Source organism: Erythrolamprus reginae, chromosome 3, assembly GCF_031021105.1.
Source record: "Erythrolamprus reginae isolate rEryReg1 chromosome 3, rEryReg1.hap1, whole genome shotgun sequence".
NCBI lineage: Eukaryota > Metazoa > Chordata > Lepidosauria > Squamata > Dipsadidae > Erythrolamprus > Erythrolamprus reginae.
This window is the reverse complement of record NC_091952.1, coordinates 74,683,783-74,704,919: the sequence shown is the minus strand read 5'-3', so window position 1 is coordinate 74,704,919 and position 21,137 is coordinate 74,683,783. Positions and strand designations below refer to the sequence as shown.

General features: G+C 36.2%; 1 protein-coding gene across 11 annotated transcripts in view; it reads left to right on the top strand.

Moving 5' to 3' along the window:
* BEND5 (BEN domain containing 5) overlaps nt 1-21,137 on the top strand; it is a 1,001,406-nt gene that overhangs the window by 544,411 nt on the left and 435,858 nt on the right. For 4 of the 11 annotated variants that reach the window (XM_070745885.1, XM_070745888.1, XM_070745891.1 and 1 more), the window contains 4 exons: nt 736-869; nt 10,251-10,626; nt 15,863-16,011; nt 17,400-17,613. The exons of 1 other annotated variant lie outside the window; for it this stretch is intronic. In XM_070745885.1, the coding sequence (XP_070601986.1) occupies nt 736-869; nt 10,251-10,626; nt 15,863-16,011; nt 17,400-17,613 (873 nt within the window). Of the gene's footprint in view, nt 1-735; nt 870-4,584; nt 4,713-5,947; nt 6,212-8,456; nt 8,570-10,250; nt 10,627-15,862; nt 16,012-17,399; nt 17,614-21,137 lie in introns of those variants that run through there. 6 more of the 11 variants (XM_070745894.1, XM_070745893.1, XM_070745895.1 and 3 more) reach the window with 6 other exon arrangements.

Below are 21,137 nucleotides of genomic sequence, written 5' to 3'. Positions count from 1 at the left end.
AGAATAGATTAATCAATTTAAAGAAGATCACAGGGTCTAATAGAAAAGCTATGTGAAATAATTAAATAGTTTCCTCTCCTTAACATACTTTCTGGCAGGAAAAAAAACCCTATACATTCTTTCTCTCTGCATTTTCTGCAGTCTTGCTATAGTACTATACTGCTGCTGCTTTAAGCAAGAGAGAATATATAAGGAAGGAGGCATTTCTCTTTTCGCTGCTTATAAGGGTTAGAGTTAGGGTTTTCCCCACATTTGGAGAAAAGAAATAAAATTCCAGACTTTCCAAACATCTTGATTTTGAGCAACCTGCTCTACTGTTGTTTGAAAGAGGAAGAAATGAGAAAATGGGGAGCCATCAAAAGACACACAGTATTTTTAGAATGAGGAATATTCTTCTCCAATTTTGGATCTTAAAACTCTGAATTAGATTGCATTGAGGGAAAATGCATAACTAATCCAATATCATCTGCAAAATAGCATGCTTAAGTTTGGATTTTAGCTTTGTTCTTAACGATCTTTGGAAGCCCTAATATTTTTACAATATTCTTCAAATTTCTGCGTAAGGGCTGCAGTCCCATTTATTTTGGGGAAAAAAGTTTCTGGAGCAGTTGATTATCACTGCATATGGAAAATAGTCAAGCATGGGAACTTTTTAAATGGTCTGGCTTCAATCATACAGTATTTGAATAATCAGTTTGAAAAATGTGAAAAAAATATTTTTATGTAAATTTGCAGAAGATAAAACAGACCTTGAAAACAGTGTGATGCAGAAGAAAATTAAAATCCCCAAGCTCTCTCTCAATCACCTAGAAGAAACAGGGGAAATTACAGATTATGGGGATGAAGATATGGAACTTAGACACTGTAAGGTATTGAAGCCTGTTTGTTGGTTTGTTCTTTCTTTTTTTCTAATCTTGGATATGCTTTATTCTACTGCAAATCCATTTCAGAATGTCAGGGATTCTTTCGTTCTTTAGCATACAGAAACGCAGGTTGCAATTTTTATGCACCTTTAATGAAAATTAACTCCCATTAAATACAGTGGGACTTGACTTACAAAAATACATTGAAATAATTAGAATTGGAATGTTGTGAATACTGTACAAGCAAGAGTCTCAAATGTTTCAGTCTATACCTTTCCCCTTTATATTCTTATAAAATTATTTTCATTTTGTTTGAAAATGAAAATTGGGTTAACAAAATTGAGTTATTTGGAGTTGTTTTTAAAACTCGTGTGGTTATTTTTTTTTAAAAAAAATGATGACTTGTTTTTCTAGTAGCTTCTGCAACAAGATTTCTTGTAGTGATGTTATTTCATTTTCAGGAGTAAATATTTTTATAGTGGACAATCTGAAATATAACTAGGACAGCATTTTTTACACTACAAGCAGTAGCTCTATTACATCAGGGAATGCTCTAGTTCTCCATGAACATTTAAGGGTGTCAAATATTCAGTCACTCATGCGGGACACAATGTTTGTATGAAATTTGAGTGTCAAGTTAAGTTCTCTACAACTATTTGGGAATACAAGCTATTTCACACAGTTAAAGAAGTGCATTATAAATGGTGTGTATGTGTTAGTGTGTGTATGAAAAACATATAGTCGATTAAATTGTAGTTTATACAGAGTGATATTAATCTTACCATCTTTAGATAACTTTCTTTAAAGTAATTTAGTAGCAGAATTCACTGAGTTTGAAGAAAACATTCCTGCAAAATATCTTCCAGTTTTCTTATTAGAATACATTTAATTTTTGTGTCTACATGTGTAACTCCAAAAATTAGAATATCATGCAAAAGTTCATTTATTTCAGTAAAGCAACTTAAAAGGTGCAACATAATATATGAGAGAGACTCATTAATGCACGGCAAGATAGCTCAAGCTGTGATTTGTAACAATTGTGATGATTATGGAGTACAGCTCATGAAAACCCCAAAGCCACCATGTCAGAAGATTAGAATATTACATGCAGTCAATTAAAAAAAAGGATTGTATATTGAATAATAACGGACCTATGTAAAGTGTAAGCATGCATATGTACTCAGTACTTGATTTGAACCCGTTTTGCAACGATTACTACCTCAACGCGGTTCTGCATTGGAAGCTGTCAGCCTGTGGCACTGCTAAAGTGTTATGGAAGGCCAGGATGCTTCAATAGTGGACTTCAGCATTGTTCGGTTTCATGTCTCTCATCTTTCTCTTGGCAATGCCCCATAGATTCTCTATGGGACTCAGGTCAGACGAGTTTGCTTGTCAATCAAGCAGGCTAATCCTATGGTCATTGAACCAGGTTTTGGTGCTTTTGGCAGTGTGGGCAGATGCCAAGTCCTGCTGGAAAATTTAGGTCACCATCCCCATAAAGCTCATCTACGGAAGAAAGCATGAAGTGCTCCAAAATCTCTGGTAGACAACTGTATTGACCCTGGACTTTGCTCCCAAAATCAACAGTTTGTGGAAATTTTTGCATCTCATTTGGAAACCAAGGACCCAGAGTATGGAAGAAGAATGGAGTGGCACACGTAGCAAGATTCTCGAACTCCAGTGAGACGATTACACAGTCTGTGTTGATTTGGAGAGCCATGTCATCTGCTGGTGTTGGTCCACTGTGCTCCATTGAGTCCAGGGTCAACACAGCCATCTATCAGGACATTTTGGAGCACTTCATGCTTCCTTCTGCAGCCAAGCTTTATGGGGATGCTGACTTCAATTTTCCAGAAGGACCTGGCACCTGCCCACACTGCCCAAAGTACCAAAACCTGGTTCAATTGCCATAGGATTAGCGCAGTGTTTCCCAACCTTGGCAACTTGAAGATACTTGGACTTCAACTCCCAGAATTCCCCAGCCAGCGAATGGTGGCTGGGGAATTCTGGGAGTTGAAGTCCAAGTATCTTCAAGTTGCCAAGTTTGGGAAACACTGGATTAACATGCTTGATTGGCAAGCAAATTCGTCTGAAGGATGCTATTGAAGCATCCTGGTCTTCCATAACACCTTAGCAGTGCCACAGGGTGACAGCTTCCATGCCATGCCACATTGAGGCAGTAATTGCTGCAAAATGGGCCCAAGCCAAGTACTGAGTACATATGCATGTAGTATTGTTATAGTATAGTATAACAAGTATAGTATAGTATTGTTCAATGTACAATCATTGTTTTATTGATCAGATGTAATATTCTAATTTTCTGAGATGGTGGATTTGGGGTTTTCATGAGCTGCACCCCATAATCATGACAATTATGACAAGTCACGGCTTGAACTATCTTGCGTTTCATGTAATGAGTCCCTGCCTCCCCTCTCAGAGAGGGGCGGCATACAAATCCAATAAAATAAATAAATAAAATAAATTACGTTTCACCTTTTAAGTTGCATCACTGAAATAAATTTAACTTTTGCATGATATTCTAATTTTTCGAGTTTCACCTGTATGACAAGGGGTTTCAGACACTGCAGTGCTGTGACTCTCTAAAATGATAAATAAATGCTAGTGACCCCTATATGAATAAAAATAAAGATTTCATTAAGTTTAGGGAAGGAATACATGTACTTACATGTACTTAATTTCAATAATGAAACGTTAATGTGTATATCATAGCAGTTCTCATACTTTTCAATATTTTAGCTGCTTGGTGCAGACAAAGTCCAGAATGAGTTTGAGAGTGTTGCTGCTTAAGCTCCTCGAAGCTGTTTATGATCCCTCTAGGGCAGTGACTTTCAACCTTTTTTGAGCCGCGGCACATTTTTTACATTTTAAAATCCTGGGGCACACCACCAACCAAAATGACACAAAATGACACCCTAAGACACTCTCCTCTCTTTTTCCATCCGTCTCCTCCCCACCCTTGTGTCTGTATACACACTCTTGAACCATTTCCAAAAACAGGTGAGGGTTGGGGTTTTTTTCTCTCTTATGGGTGCTTTTTATCATATGCTTTAAATCAAGTCACTTCTCTCTCTTTTATTTCTCTCTCTTTCCTCTCATTCTCTGTCTCAATCATTTTCTCATTTCTCTTTTTTCCTTCTCTTTTTGCTCATTTCTCTCTCCCTTCCTCTCCTTTCCTCTCTCTCTTTCTTTCTTTCTCTCTCTCTTGCTTTCTCTATCACTCTTGCTTTCTCTCTGTTTCTCTCTTTTCTTTCTCTGTCTTGCTTTCTCTCTCTCACTCTCTTTCTCTCTCTCTCTTTCTCTCTCTCTTGCTTTATTTCTCTCTCTTTCTCTCTCTCTTTCTTTCTCTCTCTCTCTCTCTCTCTCTCTCACTCTCTCAGTAAAAAGTTGCGAGACCGGAACCTGAGCTTCCTTCTTCGCGGCACACCAGACCATGTTTCACGGCACACTAGTGTGCCACGGCACACTGGTTGAAAAACACCGCTCTAGGGAATCCCAACCCATAGTTTGAGAAAGCCTACTCAATAGATAACTTTTTGCACCCATCTTGTATATATTAAATATATAGGTATAGCATTCACACTTTTTGTCTAATGTGCAGAATGATCAATGAATGCCACAAAGAAACCCCTGTGGAGCACCATACAAATAAGAAGTATGACAACCAATATAAAATGTGTATAACATATGATTTCCCCCCCAGGTTTTGCTTATGTGATAAAATTGTGGAGAGCAGAGTTTTGGTTCATCAGTTACATATTACACATCAAAGCTCTCCCAGTTTAGCCTGCTATTGGGCACTGTGCAATATTCAGCCATATTTCTGTTGAGGTAAGTTGGGTTTCTGAGGAAAGAAGCATTAGCTGTCTAAGCAGTACTTGGTGGTCCTGGAGTATGTATTTGGAAATAAATACTTGCACAACTGTAGTACTTACATGGAGAATAATGGCTGCTTGCATTTTCATTGACTGATAGCTTAATGCCAACATTAAAGAGAAACAGCATATGTAATGTTAGGAATACAAAAATAGTATTAATTGGTGATATTTGGGTTATATTTAATTATTTAAATAATTCTATTTTGGGGGGTGGGGGAACCCAGAAAAATTATTGGAAAAGATACTTGGTTACCATCACTATATCCAGTCATGTTTAATTTCTGCTTAAACATTACATTGACATATTAGACCGTTAAATATAAACATAAACATTTATAACATAAAAAATATTTTATGTACCGGTAAGTTATTTAGTAGATTTTAAGTAGATTTTTCTACGTTTTTAACCTTGTTTTCAGCATTCAGTAGATTTGTTTTAACCGAACTTTGAAATGTTCTGCATTTTCATCGGATTTTTCCCCACACTTTCAAAATTGAATCTTTAAAATGGTCATAGACCAGAATTAAGTGAAGTGGCGGGTGAGGGGTGAGTGTCTGGTTCTGTCAATTAAAAAGATCATCAAGAATATAAAAAGAAATTATGAAAAGTTGGAAGATGTAAAAATAATGAAGTATATATAAAGAACAATGGTGTAAAAGAATCTAAAGGAAGGGGTAGGAACATTAGATAAATATAAGGAAAAATAAAAGATTAATATGTGGAAGACGATATCAAACTCCAGAGAACTCAAGGTACTTATTAAGTTTAGTTTGTGTCATTGGTCATCCAACAGATCTTGAGCACTGCTGTGCAGAACCTGCCAACATTGTATGTTGTGACATGGTGAGCACCCCCCTCCTCGGGATCCCAGTCCAACCAGCAGTAGCTCATGTTTTCTGTAGCTACAGTATTCAGTCCTGGCATCTGCAGTTCAATCTAGTGAAAGCTTCAGTGGTAATTAATTTACCGCTTAATTTTGGCTGGATAGGGATGCTTCACATTCAAATTTATTAGTAATTTGCGTGTAGTAATATCCAAAAGGAGGATTTTCACTTTGCTAATCAGAATATTTTATAGCAGCCATGCCATTTCATTTTTTCATGGTATGAAGACATGTTTTTAAGACATTTCAAACTAATGGGAATAACACTCGATGAGAACAACCTTTGGGACTATATTTTTGCACTTATTCCTCATCAGCTATCTAAAGGAGAGATTTTCTTTTAATTTTGTTTTAATACTCATCTGCATTTTGATATGATGAGTTAAAAATGAAATTATAATCCAAATTTTGCTACTGGGTTTGTTTAAAAAGTGGAATTTCTCTTTTATTAAGTGGTTTGTCAAGAGCAGGGATTTCTCATTGCTGAGATTATCAGGCACTGAAGTAAAAAGTCAGCATAGGCAGAACTGAACCAGAAACCTCAGCTATCCTGCAGTTCATTAATTGGGTAAGCCTAAGAAGTCGGTGCATGATAATATAACTTATGTTTTTAAAACAAATATCCCTTCAGTTATGACAAAAAATATTATTCAAATTATTAACTTTTTGTATCTTATTTATAACTGATTCATCTCTTGTAGTTATAATAAGTTTTTCATATTTATTATTGCATTACTGTTCTTATTTTATGCACATTTTTTTTTCATTTCATCACCATCTCTTTGTCTAGATTCAAGCTATATACAAAACTCTTCAGTTTTTGGGGAGATGGAGAAGATTTCTTCCATCTCCAACTGAGCAGATTTCCACGGAAGCTAGAAAACTTAGATTTGTTTTGCACCCTTTAGTTGTTCAAGACTGTTTTGTATAGTCTGAAGTGATGGAAAATGGTCCTCCAGTAGTGCCCAATCTAATGGCATAATTTAAGACATAATAAATACCTTAAATACAATCTTCTATCAATATAATTTTACACACACACAAATAAAGCAAAACTCAATTGACAATCTTTAGTAGAACACCATATATGAAATAATATCACTAATATAACAACATAAACACGACAGAAATCAAATTATTTATACAGGTAGTCCATGACTTACAACCACAATTGAGTCCAAAATTTCTGTTTTTAAGCCAGATGGTTACTTTGCCCATTTTATGTCTCTTCTTGCCACAGTTGTTAAGTACAGTGGTACCTCTACTTAAGAACTTAATTCGTTCCATGACCAGGTTCTTAAGTAGAAAGTTTGTAAGTAGAAGCAATTTTTCCCATAAGAATCAATGTAAAAGCAAATAATGCATGCAAACCCATTAGGAAAGAAATAAAAGCTCGGAATTTGGGTGGGAGGAAGAGGAGAAGGAAGACAGTCGCTGCCGAAGGAAGACGGTGAGGTGAGGGGAATCAAAAAAATCCAAAACTTTAAGGCTTAAAAAAAAAAAAGTCAGATTCTAAGGCAGCAAGGAGGAGCACGTCCCTCCCATACACCGAAAGGCTCCTCTGGCAGCCCAGAAAAGCCCGAGATGGCCGGGATTAAAGTGGGAATGGCAGGAAACTGGCCGGCCCTTTGTGCCGCTCTCAAAATTTCCTGGGAAATTTTTCTGGGCTCGGGTTTTTAAGTAGAAAACGGTTCTTAAGAAGAGGCAAAAAAACCTTGAACATCCGGTTTTTATCTAGAAAAGTTCTTAAGTAGAGGTACCACTGTAAATCACTACAGTTGTTAAATTAGTAACAGATTTAAGTGAGTCTGGCATTCCAATTGATTTTTCTTGTCAAGGAAAAGGGTCACATGATCCTAGGACACTGCAACCATAATGCATGTAAGCCAGTGGCCAAGAGTAAATTTTGATTACGGCGATCCTGCAACCGTCGTAAGTGTGAAAAACAGTCATAAGTCATTCTTTTCAGTGCCATTGTAACTTTGGTCACTAAACAAATAGTTGTAAGTTAAGAACTACCCTTATTGTGCTAGTTAAGTACATTTTTCTCCTACAAAGTGTGTAAAAATATACCATTGGAAAGAAGCTTAACTTTTAAAATTGTGACTTTCTGCACGGTCACACATCAGCTGCTCTATCAAAATTTACCCTTTAGCATAATGTTGAATAGTGTTAAAACCAAAATTATTATATTTTACTGAAAGCTTAGCTTGGTCTTCATGCTTTTAAAATTAAAGAATATCCTATAATTTAAAGATAAAAGCTGAGCTGTTAAAACTGATTACAATTTCTGGAAAATTATCAACAACACAATACTTATGACTAACAGAAAAAGGGAAGAATTGTCTTGTAGTGATTTATCAAAGTATTGAAGCATTATATCAAGGCAAGTAGAAATTATTCCCAAACAGAAGGATTGCTTTTAAAGAAGACTGCATTGTGATCTGTTTAAGAGTGTTGGCAGAGAATGTCATTACATAATGGAAAACAATTTACTGCTTTTATTTCAGTCAGATTGTGATTGTTTTCAGAGTTAGGCTTTTTAATTGCTCAAATAATGAGTGTCTCCTTTGATACCTTTTTAAAGCAGATAATAATTGCATTTTTGAGCAGATACTTTGACATCAGTAGAATGTAATCTTTTAAAATTTTCTGAAATAATCAGTTTTGTTTGAAAGAATGGACAAAAATGTTAATTATGCATTTTTTTACATTTCACAGTGAATATGTTGATAAATTCTTTCCCTTTGTATATATTAGTTCTTTCACTTACTATTTAGCATCTTTTTATCATGGATATCTTTTCTTTTTAGAACAAAATATACTGTAAAACTAGACTGACTCTATTCCAGACAAAGTTTTGCATTGAATATTGCAAATTCCTTCAACTTGCCTATCTTCAACATATTCAGCGTGAATATTGCAGGTATATTAACATACTTGGAACTCAGGCTTTTATTAGTATAGTATTGCATGAATTTCCCAGTGCACCTCACAATGCATTTCCAAATGAATTTCCCAATCTTTTTTTTTAAACTAAGTTTCCCTTAAGCAATTCTTAGGGGGGGGGGGGGAGAAAGCAAGTTTAGCCAAATTACAGCATTATGGGTTCCTTACAGCCCTCCCCGTCAGATGTTCCTTCCACCTACTGTTCTAAAACAAATTCAGTTTGATAAGGTTAATACATTCAGTTCGCCAGACTGATGATATCTTTAGATATATGTATAATATAAAGATGTACAATACAATAAGACATTATTGAATAAATGCCACCACATTGAGATAAGCTTTGTTCATTTATCCACATCTCAGTTTCCTTAAAACTTAAATTTAACAATGTAATGATATAACATGAGTTACCTTTGCTATTCTTCGCATATTCTAGCTTTATATATGCTGTTTCCTCTATAATTATGGCCTTGAGACAAATAACCCTGTTTCCAAATAAAGCCTGTAGTCATTGTTTTAAAACTTGTATTGTAAGTACAGTATATACACGTTGAATTTCTTATCAATTTTGTATAGTGTTTAGTTGGGGCAATCTATATTGACATGAAGCCTCGTTTTTTACTAGTATTGATAGGCAAAGGTAAATTTGATTTGGAAATATTTTTTAGAGGTTTGGCTGATTATTGCACAGTAATAGATACCATGTTTCTTCTACTAATTCCTTGTATTGTGAAATTCTTAATTATTTTGAACCTTGATGTCCACTTAATTAGGCAAATAAGTATAAAATTATCTTTAAATAACAAGGTATAAACATTGCTTTTAAATGCATTCTATCAGTATTTTCTCCAGGATATTATTAACACAATTTTGGGATTATTTGTCATCTAAATCTAAAATTTCCAAATGATGGGATGGTATGACACAGTATTTAATCATTAAAAATATGCTTAGGTTAATGTTGAATGCACTCTATACAAATCGTACAAACTAAAAAAAAAGTCGAGTGTTCAGAGTTCATGTAAATAGGCTCTGCCTTTTATTTTAATGTTCAAAGCTGCCTATGTGCCATATTAGATACTGCACAACCATCTATTTCCTTAAATTTTAATTGACTCTCTTGCTGTCAATTTAGCACCAAGTCTCACGGGGTTGGGAATTCACCTTAACTGCGCCTATTCATTAGACTGAGAGAATAGTTCACTTATTATGTGAACTATAGTTTGTATAAGCATTTTGGCCTTCTCAGATATAGCCCGCATTTACAGTAATAAATACTTTTAAGTCTCTCTTGAATTTTTAGTGTGATGCCTGAATTGTTCCTATCTTCTCAAAAACCCACCTTCCCCAAAATTGGTTTTGGATAATACAAATTTTTAAAAATAATAATTGGGAGTGATAAATGCCTCAGTGCATTCCCACTATTGCTGATTTCCTCTCAGATGCATTTAATTCTGAATCGTACACTTAAAAAAAAAAAGACTTAGATGGTTATTTATTATGTAACCTTTTCTGGTTATTAAACTGTGTTGGTCCAATGTTCTTTAAATGTTCTTCCCTTGAGGATTTTAGTGTGCTTCTAATTTCATTAACTGTTGAACTCTATAGATTGCTGTGTGACACAATATATTAATAATGTGTTTTGTTGTAACATACAGAGACAAGATGGAAAGAAACAGAATGAAGGTACGCACAAAAGCATTGAAGCAGTTGTTGCGCGCCTTGAAAAACAAAATGGAATGAGTCTCAGTAGTAATTCCAGTCCTGAGGCAACATTTATGGAAACTTCAGACAGAATGAACAATATGGACGATGCTGTAGTTCCTCGAGTTCTTTATGAAGAGTTGCTGAGAAGCTATCAGCAACAGCAGGAAGAAATGAGGCACATTCAACAGGAACTTGAGAGAACAAGAAGGCAGCTTGTTCAACAAGCAAAAAAGTTAAAGGAGTATGGGACATTAGTGTCAGAAATGAAGGAGCTGAGAGATTTGAACAGACGGTTACAGGATGTCCTGCTTCTCAGATTAGGCAGTGGTAAGTACTTAACATATGTGGGACATGTTTGAGAATTGTTTGACTCAGGTTCATTTAAATATTCATAAAGAAATCAAGCTATTGAATCCACTAGGTATTTTAATGACTGTGGCATGTTCCTACTTGCAGAGTTTGGGTTGGAAAAATGCCCCCTTTTTTGTTATATGCCCTTAAAAGCTGCCTTAACTTTGAAAAACATAGTTTGGTTGTTTTTACAAATTTAATCATTCGTTACAATATAGTTACAGTTCAGAATCTTCATATTTCATAATCAATAGTCAATAGAAGAATTATTTATTTTCAATATAACCACCCAGAGTTACACTGCCAATAAATTTGATAAATAAATAATAAATAAATATATTTGGAATTAATGGTAAAGTATAATACTGTATGTTACTAATTTGAATGACTAACAAGGAACAAAGGAATAAAGATAAGGAATAAAGATAAAGAATAAAGACAAGGAATAAAGATAAAATCATACACACATACACATATACATGTATGTGTATGCATGTATGTATATATGTATGTATGTCCATGTATTTAAAATTTGGATTTAGGGCTTTGTTGCATTATTATGTGAATAATGAAACAATTTTGAGTTCCCTTTCAAAATGATACCCGTACATACATATGGAAAAGCTCATCTCTAGATAAGTAGTTTCTCAGTCTTTTAATCAAAATACCCTTTAAAATGTACCATCCATAGATAAGCCAATTGTAAACATTAAAACATGAAAATGTTGATGGTTGGTTTCTCAGCAGATGGTTTTTAGACAAATGTATATGTTATGCACAGATTACTACTGCTTGTGGATTCGAGGTAGAAAGCTTAAGACATGTTTACAGTCTTCTTTAGTCAGCTCTTTTGATCCTATGTAGGTGGAAAGAATTAGTGCTTCTATAGTTAAACTCAAGAGAAGCCCACAGTGTCATAATTGTGCCATTGCTGGAAAGGAAAAAAGTTGTGCTAAATTGAAATCGATCTGTTAAGAATTTTCAAGCTGTTTCCACATTTCAAGTTAACTGAACTGAGCACCAGAACTAAAATATTAGGACAGTGTTCATCACTTTTTTGTTATAGATATTTATTGTTATAGATATTTATTCTATAATTTATGACTACCAACTGTGTAATGTTAATTTATGACGACCAATTGTCTAATGTTACACTAGCTGCAGCAGAATAAAGTGCAGCAACTACAAAAGTTGTATTAGAATGAGATAGAAAGACTGCACCATGCTCTTATAATGTTCTCTAGCTAATTCCATTGTGTCAGATAGCATTACAGGAATATAATACAGTAGTGAGTGGATTGTCACAAGAACATGTCTCTTCTGTTCTGTCCTAGTACAAAAGAGACTAGTGCAAAATAGAAATATCAACTTGCTACTGCTCCCTCTTGTGGTTTCATATATTTTAAAATGATGGATATTTTCCATATGTACATGTATATGCATGTATATATACTATGTGTATGGATGCACCAAAATCCATACTACTACTATCCAATCTCCAGACAAGGTGGCAAAGCAACTCTTAAGGGCCTTCTTAAAGGCCAGAAGAATAGGTAACAATCTAAGTTCCAAGGAAATAATGTGCCACAGAGCTAAAGAAGCTTCTTGGATGAGAAGCAAAATGTCTTCAAAGAAAAAAGTCCATTTGCCTCTTAAAAAGCACCTTTGGGTGAGCGCCACAGCACAAACACCTCTCTTTCTGGATCCTGCTGGTTGTCATTCCTTATTAAACAGGATCCTTAACATGCCAGTTCCTTGAGATACGGTCCCTCAAATATACTTTAGATAATTCAAAATAATACAATTACTTTTACATAAATCAACATTCATTCTAAAATAGTAAACTAGACTAAATTAACCTAAATTGTTTTGAACATTGAGAAGAATGTTACATAATCAGAGATGACATGCTTTTAGCATATCATAGGATAATACGAATCCGGTGGAGCAGGATACATCTTCACTTTAAAATATTACGTTATTTTAGTACACAATGTATAGATACTTGGAGTTTATTTTCCCTTGGAATTTTTTTACTCTTAGGTAGATCAGGCTGTTTAATGAGAAGTAAATAGAATCCCCCCCCCCCCCCCAAAATAATGTCTTGGATTTTTATTATTCACTCTTTTTATATTTAATATCTTAATCTATCTCTCACCTTTTCCATTTATTTGAAATATAAATGGTCAGTTTTATCTGCTACAGTCCTTGTCTTTTAAGCTATAATTATGTCCATTTAGAAAATTTCCATCTTTTTAAAATGATACATGGATTAATCATACACGGGATTCAAAATCATATAATCAATAGATAGAATAATAGAGGGAACTTTAATTAAGGAATACCATGAATAAAATTATCAGAACTGATTAAGCAAAGAGAAATGGTACTCTTGTGCAAATTACAATACTTTTGTTCTATTTTTGGAGCCATGATGCAAATTCCAGTCAATTAAAGAGTCAAAAGTGAGAGTTGCTTGCTGTCTAAGAGCTGCTGATTCCAGTGTATGTAGGCTATATTTTCTTCCCAGCATTTATCGATTAATATATTCTGCGTTTTCAGGGTGAATTGAAGGAGAACTATGCATAAGATAAAGTATGTTTATATGCCTTTCCTCTGAATTTTGCCTATAGGTAAATATCCCTAAATTACATTGAAATCAATAGAATGTAGTACCTACTGGGATTCACCATTTTGAGTCACTAAATTTTAGCTTATTAGTACTTAACTATGATTTAAATACAGCATTTAAAAGTTACCTTGCTGCATATCTTAAAATTCCCAGTCTGAGCATGTCAGCTTCCTTTTCTTTAAGAAAGGGAAAAAAAGTTTATTCACAGTTCAAAGCTAGCCATAATTACCACAAGAAGATCTCCTCAGTGCAAGCAGGAGTGGGCTACTGCCCGGATGGGGGGAACGCAGTGGGGTAGCGAAAATGGAGCTCCCCCCACAGAGCACCCAATTGGCACTGAAAGGTATTGAAAAACATGCATAAACCACACCCACAGTGTGGTTAGCGAATTCTGGGAAGTCAACACATTTTGAAGTTGCCAAGGTTGAGAAACAATGAATTAGAAAAAGTAACATCAATCCAGTCTGCTTCAGAATCAAATACTAGAAAAGATGAAAGGGAACGTGTGTATGGGTAGGTCTTTCTATAGGTATTTAATCAATTACTGTGGAGCAAAGGATGCTGGACTAAATAGGCATTTCATCTGACTAAATCAACAAGTTTCTTTTGACATGAAAGAAGTCTGGAGATGCTGAACTGTAAGGGAAAATGTATATTTCTTGTCTAATTCCTACGCCAGGAGTCACACAGCTGAAAACAGTAAAACTTTTCAGTGAAAGAAGGGTTTTCCTTCATCTGTATTTGCTGTGCTAAGAAAACACATTTTGTGTTGACTTTCAGAAAACTTCCATAGCTGCACATTTTCTGTTTTGCTTATCAAAGTGCAAAAACTACAAAGTGAGAAACTTTTTAAAAAAGTAAGCATGATGCATGGCAAATTAGGCAAGCAACCCTAATTAGCAAAAAGACAGTAAAAGGAATTGCATGTCTAATTTGAACATGCTGTGCTGTAAATGCAACTCTTAGTAGTTTCTGAAATTACTGTGAAGTTCAGCTGCCTAGAAAAGACTTTGATTGTTGAAATATGAAATATTTTGAGCTTTGGAATAAAATGTATTAAAAGATCTTTGGCCAAATGCTATCTGTTAGGACCTCATGGTTTGCAATGATGCTCCTCCCCAGGCTCCGGTGTTTAAAAAGATTTATAATTTTATATGTATAAGTAACTAACATATCAACAAGCAGTAGAAATTTTCATTAAAGATGAATTTATGTTTAAACTTTTAATTTTCCACTTACATCAATTTTATTTGACTTTTTGGCTTATATTTTTCATTATGACAAGATGTATAGGTAGTTAAAGGTGATATATTCATGCTTTAATGTGCGCAAGAATATCCCCTCCAAGATGTTACGGTCCTCTTCGAAAAACGTTGGACGAACATCATCATCATCATTTATGCTTTTATAAACCATCATCTCTCTTTTGGATGTATAATCTTTTTTCAGGTTTTGCAATTATGGAATTGACTACTATCCCAACCTGGCAAAACCCAAAAGGAACAAATATGAATAGCAAGCAACTGTTGATTCTGTCCTTTTCATTTTAAAGCACTTAACTAAAAAGTCACTTTTTTCAGTGATCATGAAAGAATACATCTAGAAAAGTTACAATGGTGTATCTCAGTTTGGGTTTAAGAACAAGTACTGAATTGCTTTGTGTATCTCACACTCCACTTGTTTATATTTATGTTCTTTTTTTGAAAATTTTATTAAAATATGATCCTTTGAGAGGGATGGAGGGAGTAATACCAGAGACTTTTCTTTTAAACCTAATGGACAAAGTACAGTGATACCTCATCTTACGAACCCTTCGTCATATGAATTTTTCCAGATACGAATCCGGGGTTTAAGATTTTTTTGCCTCTTCTTCCAAACTATTATCACCTTACGAACCGGCTTGGCGAAGGCTCCCCTCATTGGGAAACCCCACCTCCGGACCTTCCGTTGCCAGCGAAGCGCCCGTTTTTGCGCTGCTGGGATTCCCCTGAGGATCCCCTCCATGGAAAACCTCACCTCCGGACTTCCACGTTTTTGCGATGCTGCAGGGGAATCCCAGCATCGCAAAAACGGGCGCTTCGGTGGCAACGGAAGTCCGGAGGTGGGGTTTCCCAGTGAGGGAAGCCTCAGCGAAATCGCAGCATGAAGTGGGAAAAAAATGAAATGTTGATTTTGAGTTTTGCTAGTTAGATAGTTTTCTTGTTGTAGAAAATAAAAGGCTAATATATTATTATTTAAAAGTAAAAAAAACAGATTTTATATGATTACCTTATTCTACTGGACCAAAAGGAGTCAAAAGTTAATGCTCTTTTTCAATGCGCCACCTACATTTTTTCTGTTTCCCATTCCCACCTTATTTTACCATTGTTTTCACTTTTCTTTGTATTTTATTTTTTGATAAATTAATAACATTTTGAAACTGCAGAAAGAAAGGGTAATATTTTACTGTCATACCGTCTTTGGATTTTAGGTTAGATTAGCATTAATCAGTATGAAGTTCTACATGTGAAATGAACTACATAATACATCCTATTTTAAATTAAAGCCTGATGATTTGTCCCTCTTTTTTAAATGATATAGGTCCTGCCTTAGAACTTGAAAAAGTTACACCTGAATCCATTGAACCTGAGCCTGATGTACAGACAGCTTTCACTGAGGAAGCTAATACTTCAACATACTACCCAGCTGCTATTCCTGTAATGGACAAATATATTCTAGAGAATGGAAAGGTATTAATATTATATCCATTGCAAGTATTTATATTCTCTCTTTAACAATAACTGAGAAATATTCACCAGCAAAATAAAATATGAGAATACGGAGAGGGGCGGCATACAAATTTAATAAATAAAATAAAATAAATAAATAATAAATAAATATTAATATATACTTTTTAAAAATAGATTAGATTCCTCTAAGCAGGAATAAAAATCCAGCCGAGCAGTCATTTGAAGCTATTGTAGTTAGTCATCTTTCCTCTCTCTTTGGGAATCTCTTGCACTTGGGCATTTGATGGTAACTGCCTTGGTAGGAATGGATAATGAAAAGGCAGAAATATGGAACTGAGAATGCTTCATTGGTGGTGGTTGCCTGCATGCCTTTCTATATTCAAGAAAATTAAAATGAATCTCATAACAGGCATATATACTCCAAAGCAATGCACTTTTTCATCAGTTCATGACAGAAATGTCAGTGGATACTTTAGGGACTTTTCCTGAGGTTTTTGCATTTTTTTAACGAAAAAACACAACGTTATCCTTTTGATTATATGCTATGGAAGTGAAAATATATCTTCATCCCAGGAGAACATTTATGGGTTTTTAATGGGTTTTTATTTCATGTCATTTTGCACATGATTTTGCGCATAGTTTAGACCAGTCATGGCTAACCTTTTTTCCTTCGGGTGCCACAAGAGTGTGGGCATGCGCTATCCTGCATGCACGAGTGCCCACACCCATAATTCAATGCCTGGGGAGGGCGAAAACAGCTTCCCCTGCCCCCCAGAAGCCCTCTGGAGGTCAGAAATGGCCTGTTTTGCAATTTCTGATGGGCTCAGTAGGCTCATGTTTCGTCCTCCCCAGGCTCCAAAGGCTTCCCTGGAGCCAGGGGAGGGTAAAAACGCCCTCCGTGACACCCCCCCCCCCGGAGGCTCTCTGGAAACCAAAAATGCTCTCCCACAGAGCCTCTGTGCGAACTAAAAATCAGCTGGCTGGCACACACATGCATGTTGGAGTTGAGCTAGGGCAATGGCTCGCTTGCCAACAGATATGGCTCCACGTGCCACCTGTGGCACTCGTGCCATAGGTTTGCCGTCACTGGTTTAGACGATCAGATTTTTAAATATTTCATACTTTTTCGGTCATTGGATACTGTAGCTCAGTGTTTCCCAACCGTGGCAACTTGAAGATCTCTGGACTTTAACTCCCAGAATTCCCCAGCCAGCATTTGCTGGCTGGGGAATTCTGGGAGTTGAAGTTCAAATATCTTCAAGTTGCCAAGGTTGGGAAACACTGCTGTAGACAAATGTGTTTTGTGTTAAACATTGTTCTTGCTACTTATGAAGGGTGGAACAAACGTTCCTGGTAAGCACCATCTGCTATTTTATTTTGTATTCCAGGTTCACCTTGGAAGTGGCATCTGGGTAGATGAGGAGAAATGGCACCAGCTGCAAGTAACGCAAGGAGATTCAAAGTATACAAAAAACTTAGCAGTTATGATTTGGGGAACCGATGTTCTTAAAAATAGAAGTGTTACAGGTGTGGCCACTAAGAAAAAGAAAGATGCTGTTCCTAAGCCACCTCTGTCACCTCACAAGTTAAGCATTGTCAGAGGTAGGTTATTTTGATCATGTGGGTGTTCTTCAAACTGCATGAAGCAATGACTAAAAGAACCTTGTTTTCTAATACAGCTGCTGAAGTGACTTAACGGTTTACACAATCCTGTGTACAGTATACAGTGATACCTCATCTTACAAACGCCTCATCATACAAACTTTTCGAGATACAAACCCAGGGTTTAAGATTTTTTTGCCTCTTCTTACAAACTATTTTCACCTTACAAACCCACCGCTGCCGCTGGGATGCCCCGCCTCTGGACTTCCGTTGCCAGCGAAGCACCCGTTTTTGCGCTGCTGGGATTTCCCTGAGGCTCCCCTCCATGGGAAACTCCACCTCTGGACTTCTGTGTTTTTGCGATGCTGCAGGGGAATCCCAGCATCGCAAAAACTAGCACTTTGCTGGCAATGGAAGTCCGGAGGTGGGGTTTCCCAGCGAGGGGAGCCTCAGGGAAATCGCAGCACCGCAAAACACAGAAGTCCAGAGGTGGGGTTTCCTATGGAGGGGAGCCTCAGGGGAATCCCAGCAGTGCAAAAACGTGTGCTTCGGCTGGCAAAAGGGGTGAATTTTGGGCTTGCACGCATTAATCGCTTTTCCATTGATTCCTATGGGAAACATTGTTTTGTCTTACAAACTTTTCACCTTAAGAACCTCGTCCCAGAACCAATTAAGTTTGTAAGACAAGGTATCACTGTATATCTTAGGAGTGGAGCTACAAGTAGTCCTTGACTTAGGACTTCAGTTGGGACCAGAATTTCCATTGCTAAGTGATGTAGTTGTAAAGCACATTATCATGTGAATGCAGGGTTTAGCAGTGGCAATCCTGGAAGTCCCAGTTGCCTTTGATAACCAAATCGAACCCTGTATGACTCATCAATTACTTATTTGTTACAGAAATGCCAACAGTGGCTTGTTGTCTGTATCCTAACATTTTCCCACCAAAACCATGTATAGTTTCCTTATGACCTCCACCTTTTGTACCATTGACATTTTGTTCAGCTGCTAGATACCTTTGACCTTAGGGTATTGCTAAGGATTTCCTGGAAGCTTGGTATTCAGGTAAATCAACCATTAATAGAGATAAACCACATTTACACACTATTAAAAAGAGACAATAAAAAAAAACCTAAAAAGGAAACAAAAAAGACCAAAACATATCCTCCCCAGCATTCTACACCCAGATAAGTAGAAATCAATACCAGGAAGTCAAGCATAAAACACTAGCATAATCAAGCACCTACCATGGAGAAAACCCATGGTAACCCATAACCAGTGATGGGCTCCTATGGGTATGGTCAGATACGCAGAACCGGTAGAAAAATTTTAGTCAGGTACGCAGAACCAGTAGAAGAATTGTGAATTTTTTTCTTTTTCCCCCTTCTGGGCTGTGTGTGTGTGTGTGTGTGTGTGTGTGTGTGTGCGCGTGTACGCATACAGTTTATATAATAGATAATGTATATTTTTGTGTGCTTGTGTGTAATATGTATGTACACATATGGCATATATACATTGCTGAACATACAAAATATGCTATTTAATTCAGGAGAATTAAATAGTATATTTGGGATGTTCAGTAATAATAAATAGATAGGAAAATTGTATTGAGGAGAAGCCAGTCACCCTAACCCTTGACGTGAGGGATGGCAAGTTGGCCACCCTTAAGCCAGTCACATGACCTTTAAGCTACCTCCCCGGTCACATGATCATCAAGCCACTCCCACAAAATAAGCCACACCCACTGTGTGGTAGTAAAAAAAATTTTGCAGCCCTTCACTGCCCATAACCTTCCTATGCACACAGTGGCAGAGTAAGCTACTGTATATAAACAGGGAGCAAACCTTATACACATTAGCACTGATGATGTTATCTAGTCAGATAGCGAAACACCTCTAAGCAAGCAAACAAGCTCACAGAGCATCAAGGACTCCACATTCTTATTCAACAGAATGGGCGAGGGCTATTTGGTCACAAGGATGGGGAGAGTTAAAAGAGACAGGAAGGAATATTTTAATTATATAGCAATTTGGGGGAAATAGGATTGCATACAAAATAAACCCTTGAGCTCCTCTTCTCCTGAGTCACTCGACACAGGAAGTGCAAAGTCATTCCTCCCAGGAAGTGCTGGTTCAGTCATCCCAGGAAGTGTAGAAGGCCCTGGTTGTTGTTCTGACCCCACATCTTCTTCACTGTCAATCTCAGGTGTCAGGAACACAGTATGCTTGTATGGCGCCTCCCAGTCTCTGCGTCTTCTGAGTCCATAATTTGTTTGTTTGTTGGTTGGTTGGTTTGTTGGTATGTTTGTTTGTTTGTTGGTTGGTTGGTTGGTTGGTTGGTTGGTTGGTTGGTTGGTTGGTTGGTTGGTTGATTGATTGGACTCGGGGCGGCTAACAACAGTGATAAAAAAACAGCATGTAACAATCCAATACTAAAACAACTAAAAACCCTTATTATAAAACCAAACATACATACAAACATACCCTGCATAAATTGTAGAAGCCTAGGGGGAAAGAATATCTCAGTTCCCCCATGCCTGACATTATTTGTGCAGGATGCCAGCAAACCACAACAACATCGATTGTACAGAATAAGCAGAAGGAGAACTGCCACACTATCTTTCTGTTGTGTTAAAATTGGAATAAAAGCAGTTCCTATAGCTGCAACATCATTTATGTGTTGCAATTCTGATGCAATTTGATATTGGATTGCATGTGAAATGCTTATTTACAAAGCTTTGGATAAAATCCCACACATGTGGTATGTTGGAATTAATTAGTATATGGTGTAATTTCATAGTGGAAATAAAATGGTCTAATTGTCGCTCCCTGGTTCAGTACTGAAGAGGAATGGGTGTTTCTTTGCCTTAATCAAATTCCTCTTCCCATGTTTTAATTTAAATCCCTGTTTTAGTCATCTCTTTTGTTATGTTTCAAAACTCATTATAAAAAATACTAACACATTTCTAACTGCTCATAAAATTTGTAGCTGAGATAGTTTTTATCCTTTTGATTTTAGAATAGCTTCCATAAAATACATCTTAAAAAGATGGTGTTAGGTCTTAATGGGTCTAATATGTCTTTTTGTTTAGTAGGCCCTATTGTGTAGTTTATTCTGAGAAAGTTATTAAAAAGGGCTGGTATGCAACCACTGCAGATCTTGTGACTGAAAAATAGCCTCTTATAAAACTTCTGAAAGGTGTGAGAGAAGATGCAAAGGATGTAGAATACTTAATTGTTACAACTATAATGTGCATTAACAGAGCCATAAAACTCGTTAATTAAGTGACTCTATTTCGTTTACCATATGAAGCAATAAATAGTTGCTGAGTGAAAATACTAAAAACAGCAGAAATTGTTTAACCACTTTGAAACCATTCAGCACTGGTAGTAATTGCACTTTTCACTATAGTTTATACAGTATAACAAAGGCATTGTATATTTAAACAGACTACTGTAGCTTTTATGTTGAGTGCTGAGAAGTTTAGTTTTGTAAAACATGTCTCAGAAATCAGACTATTTACTGTC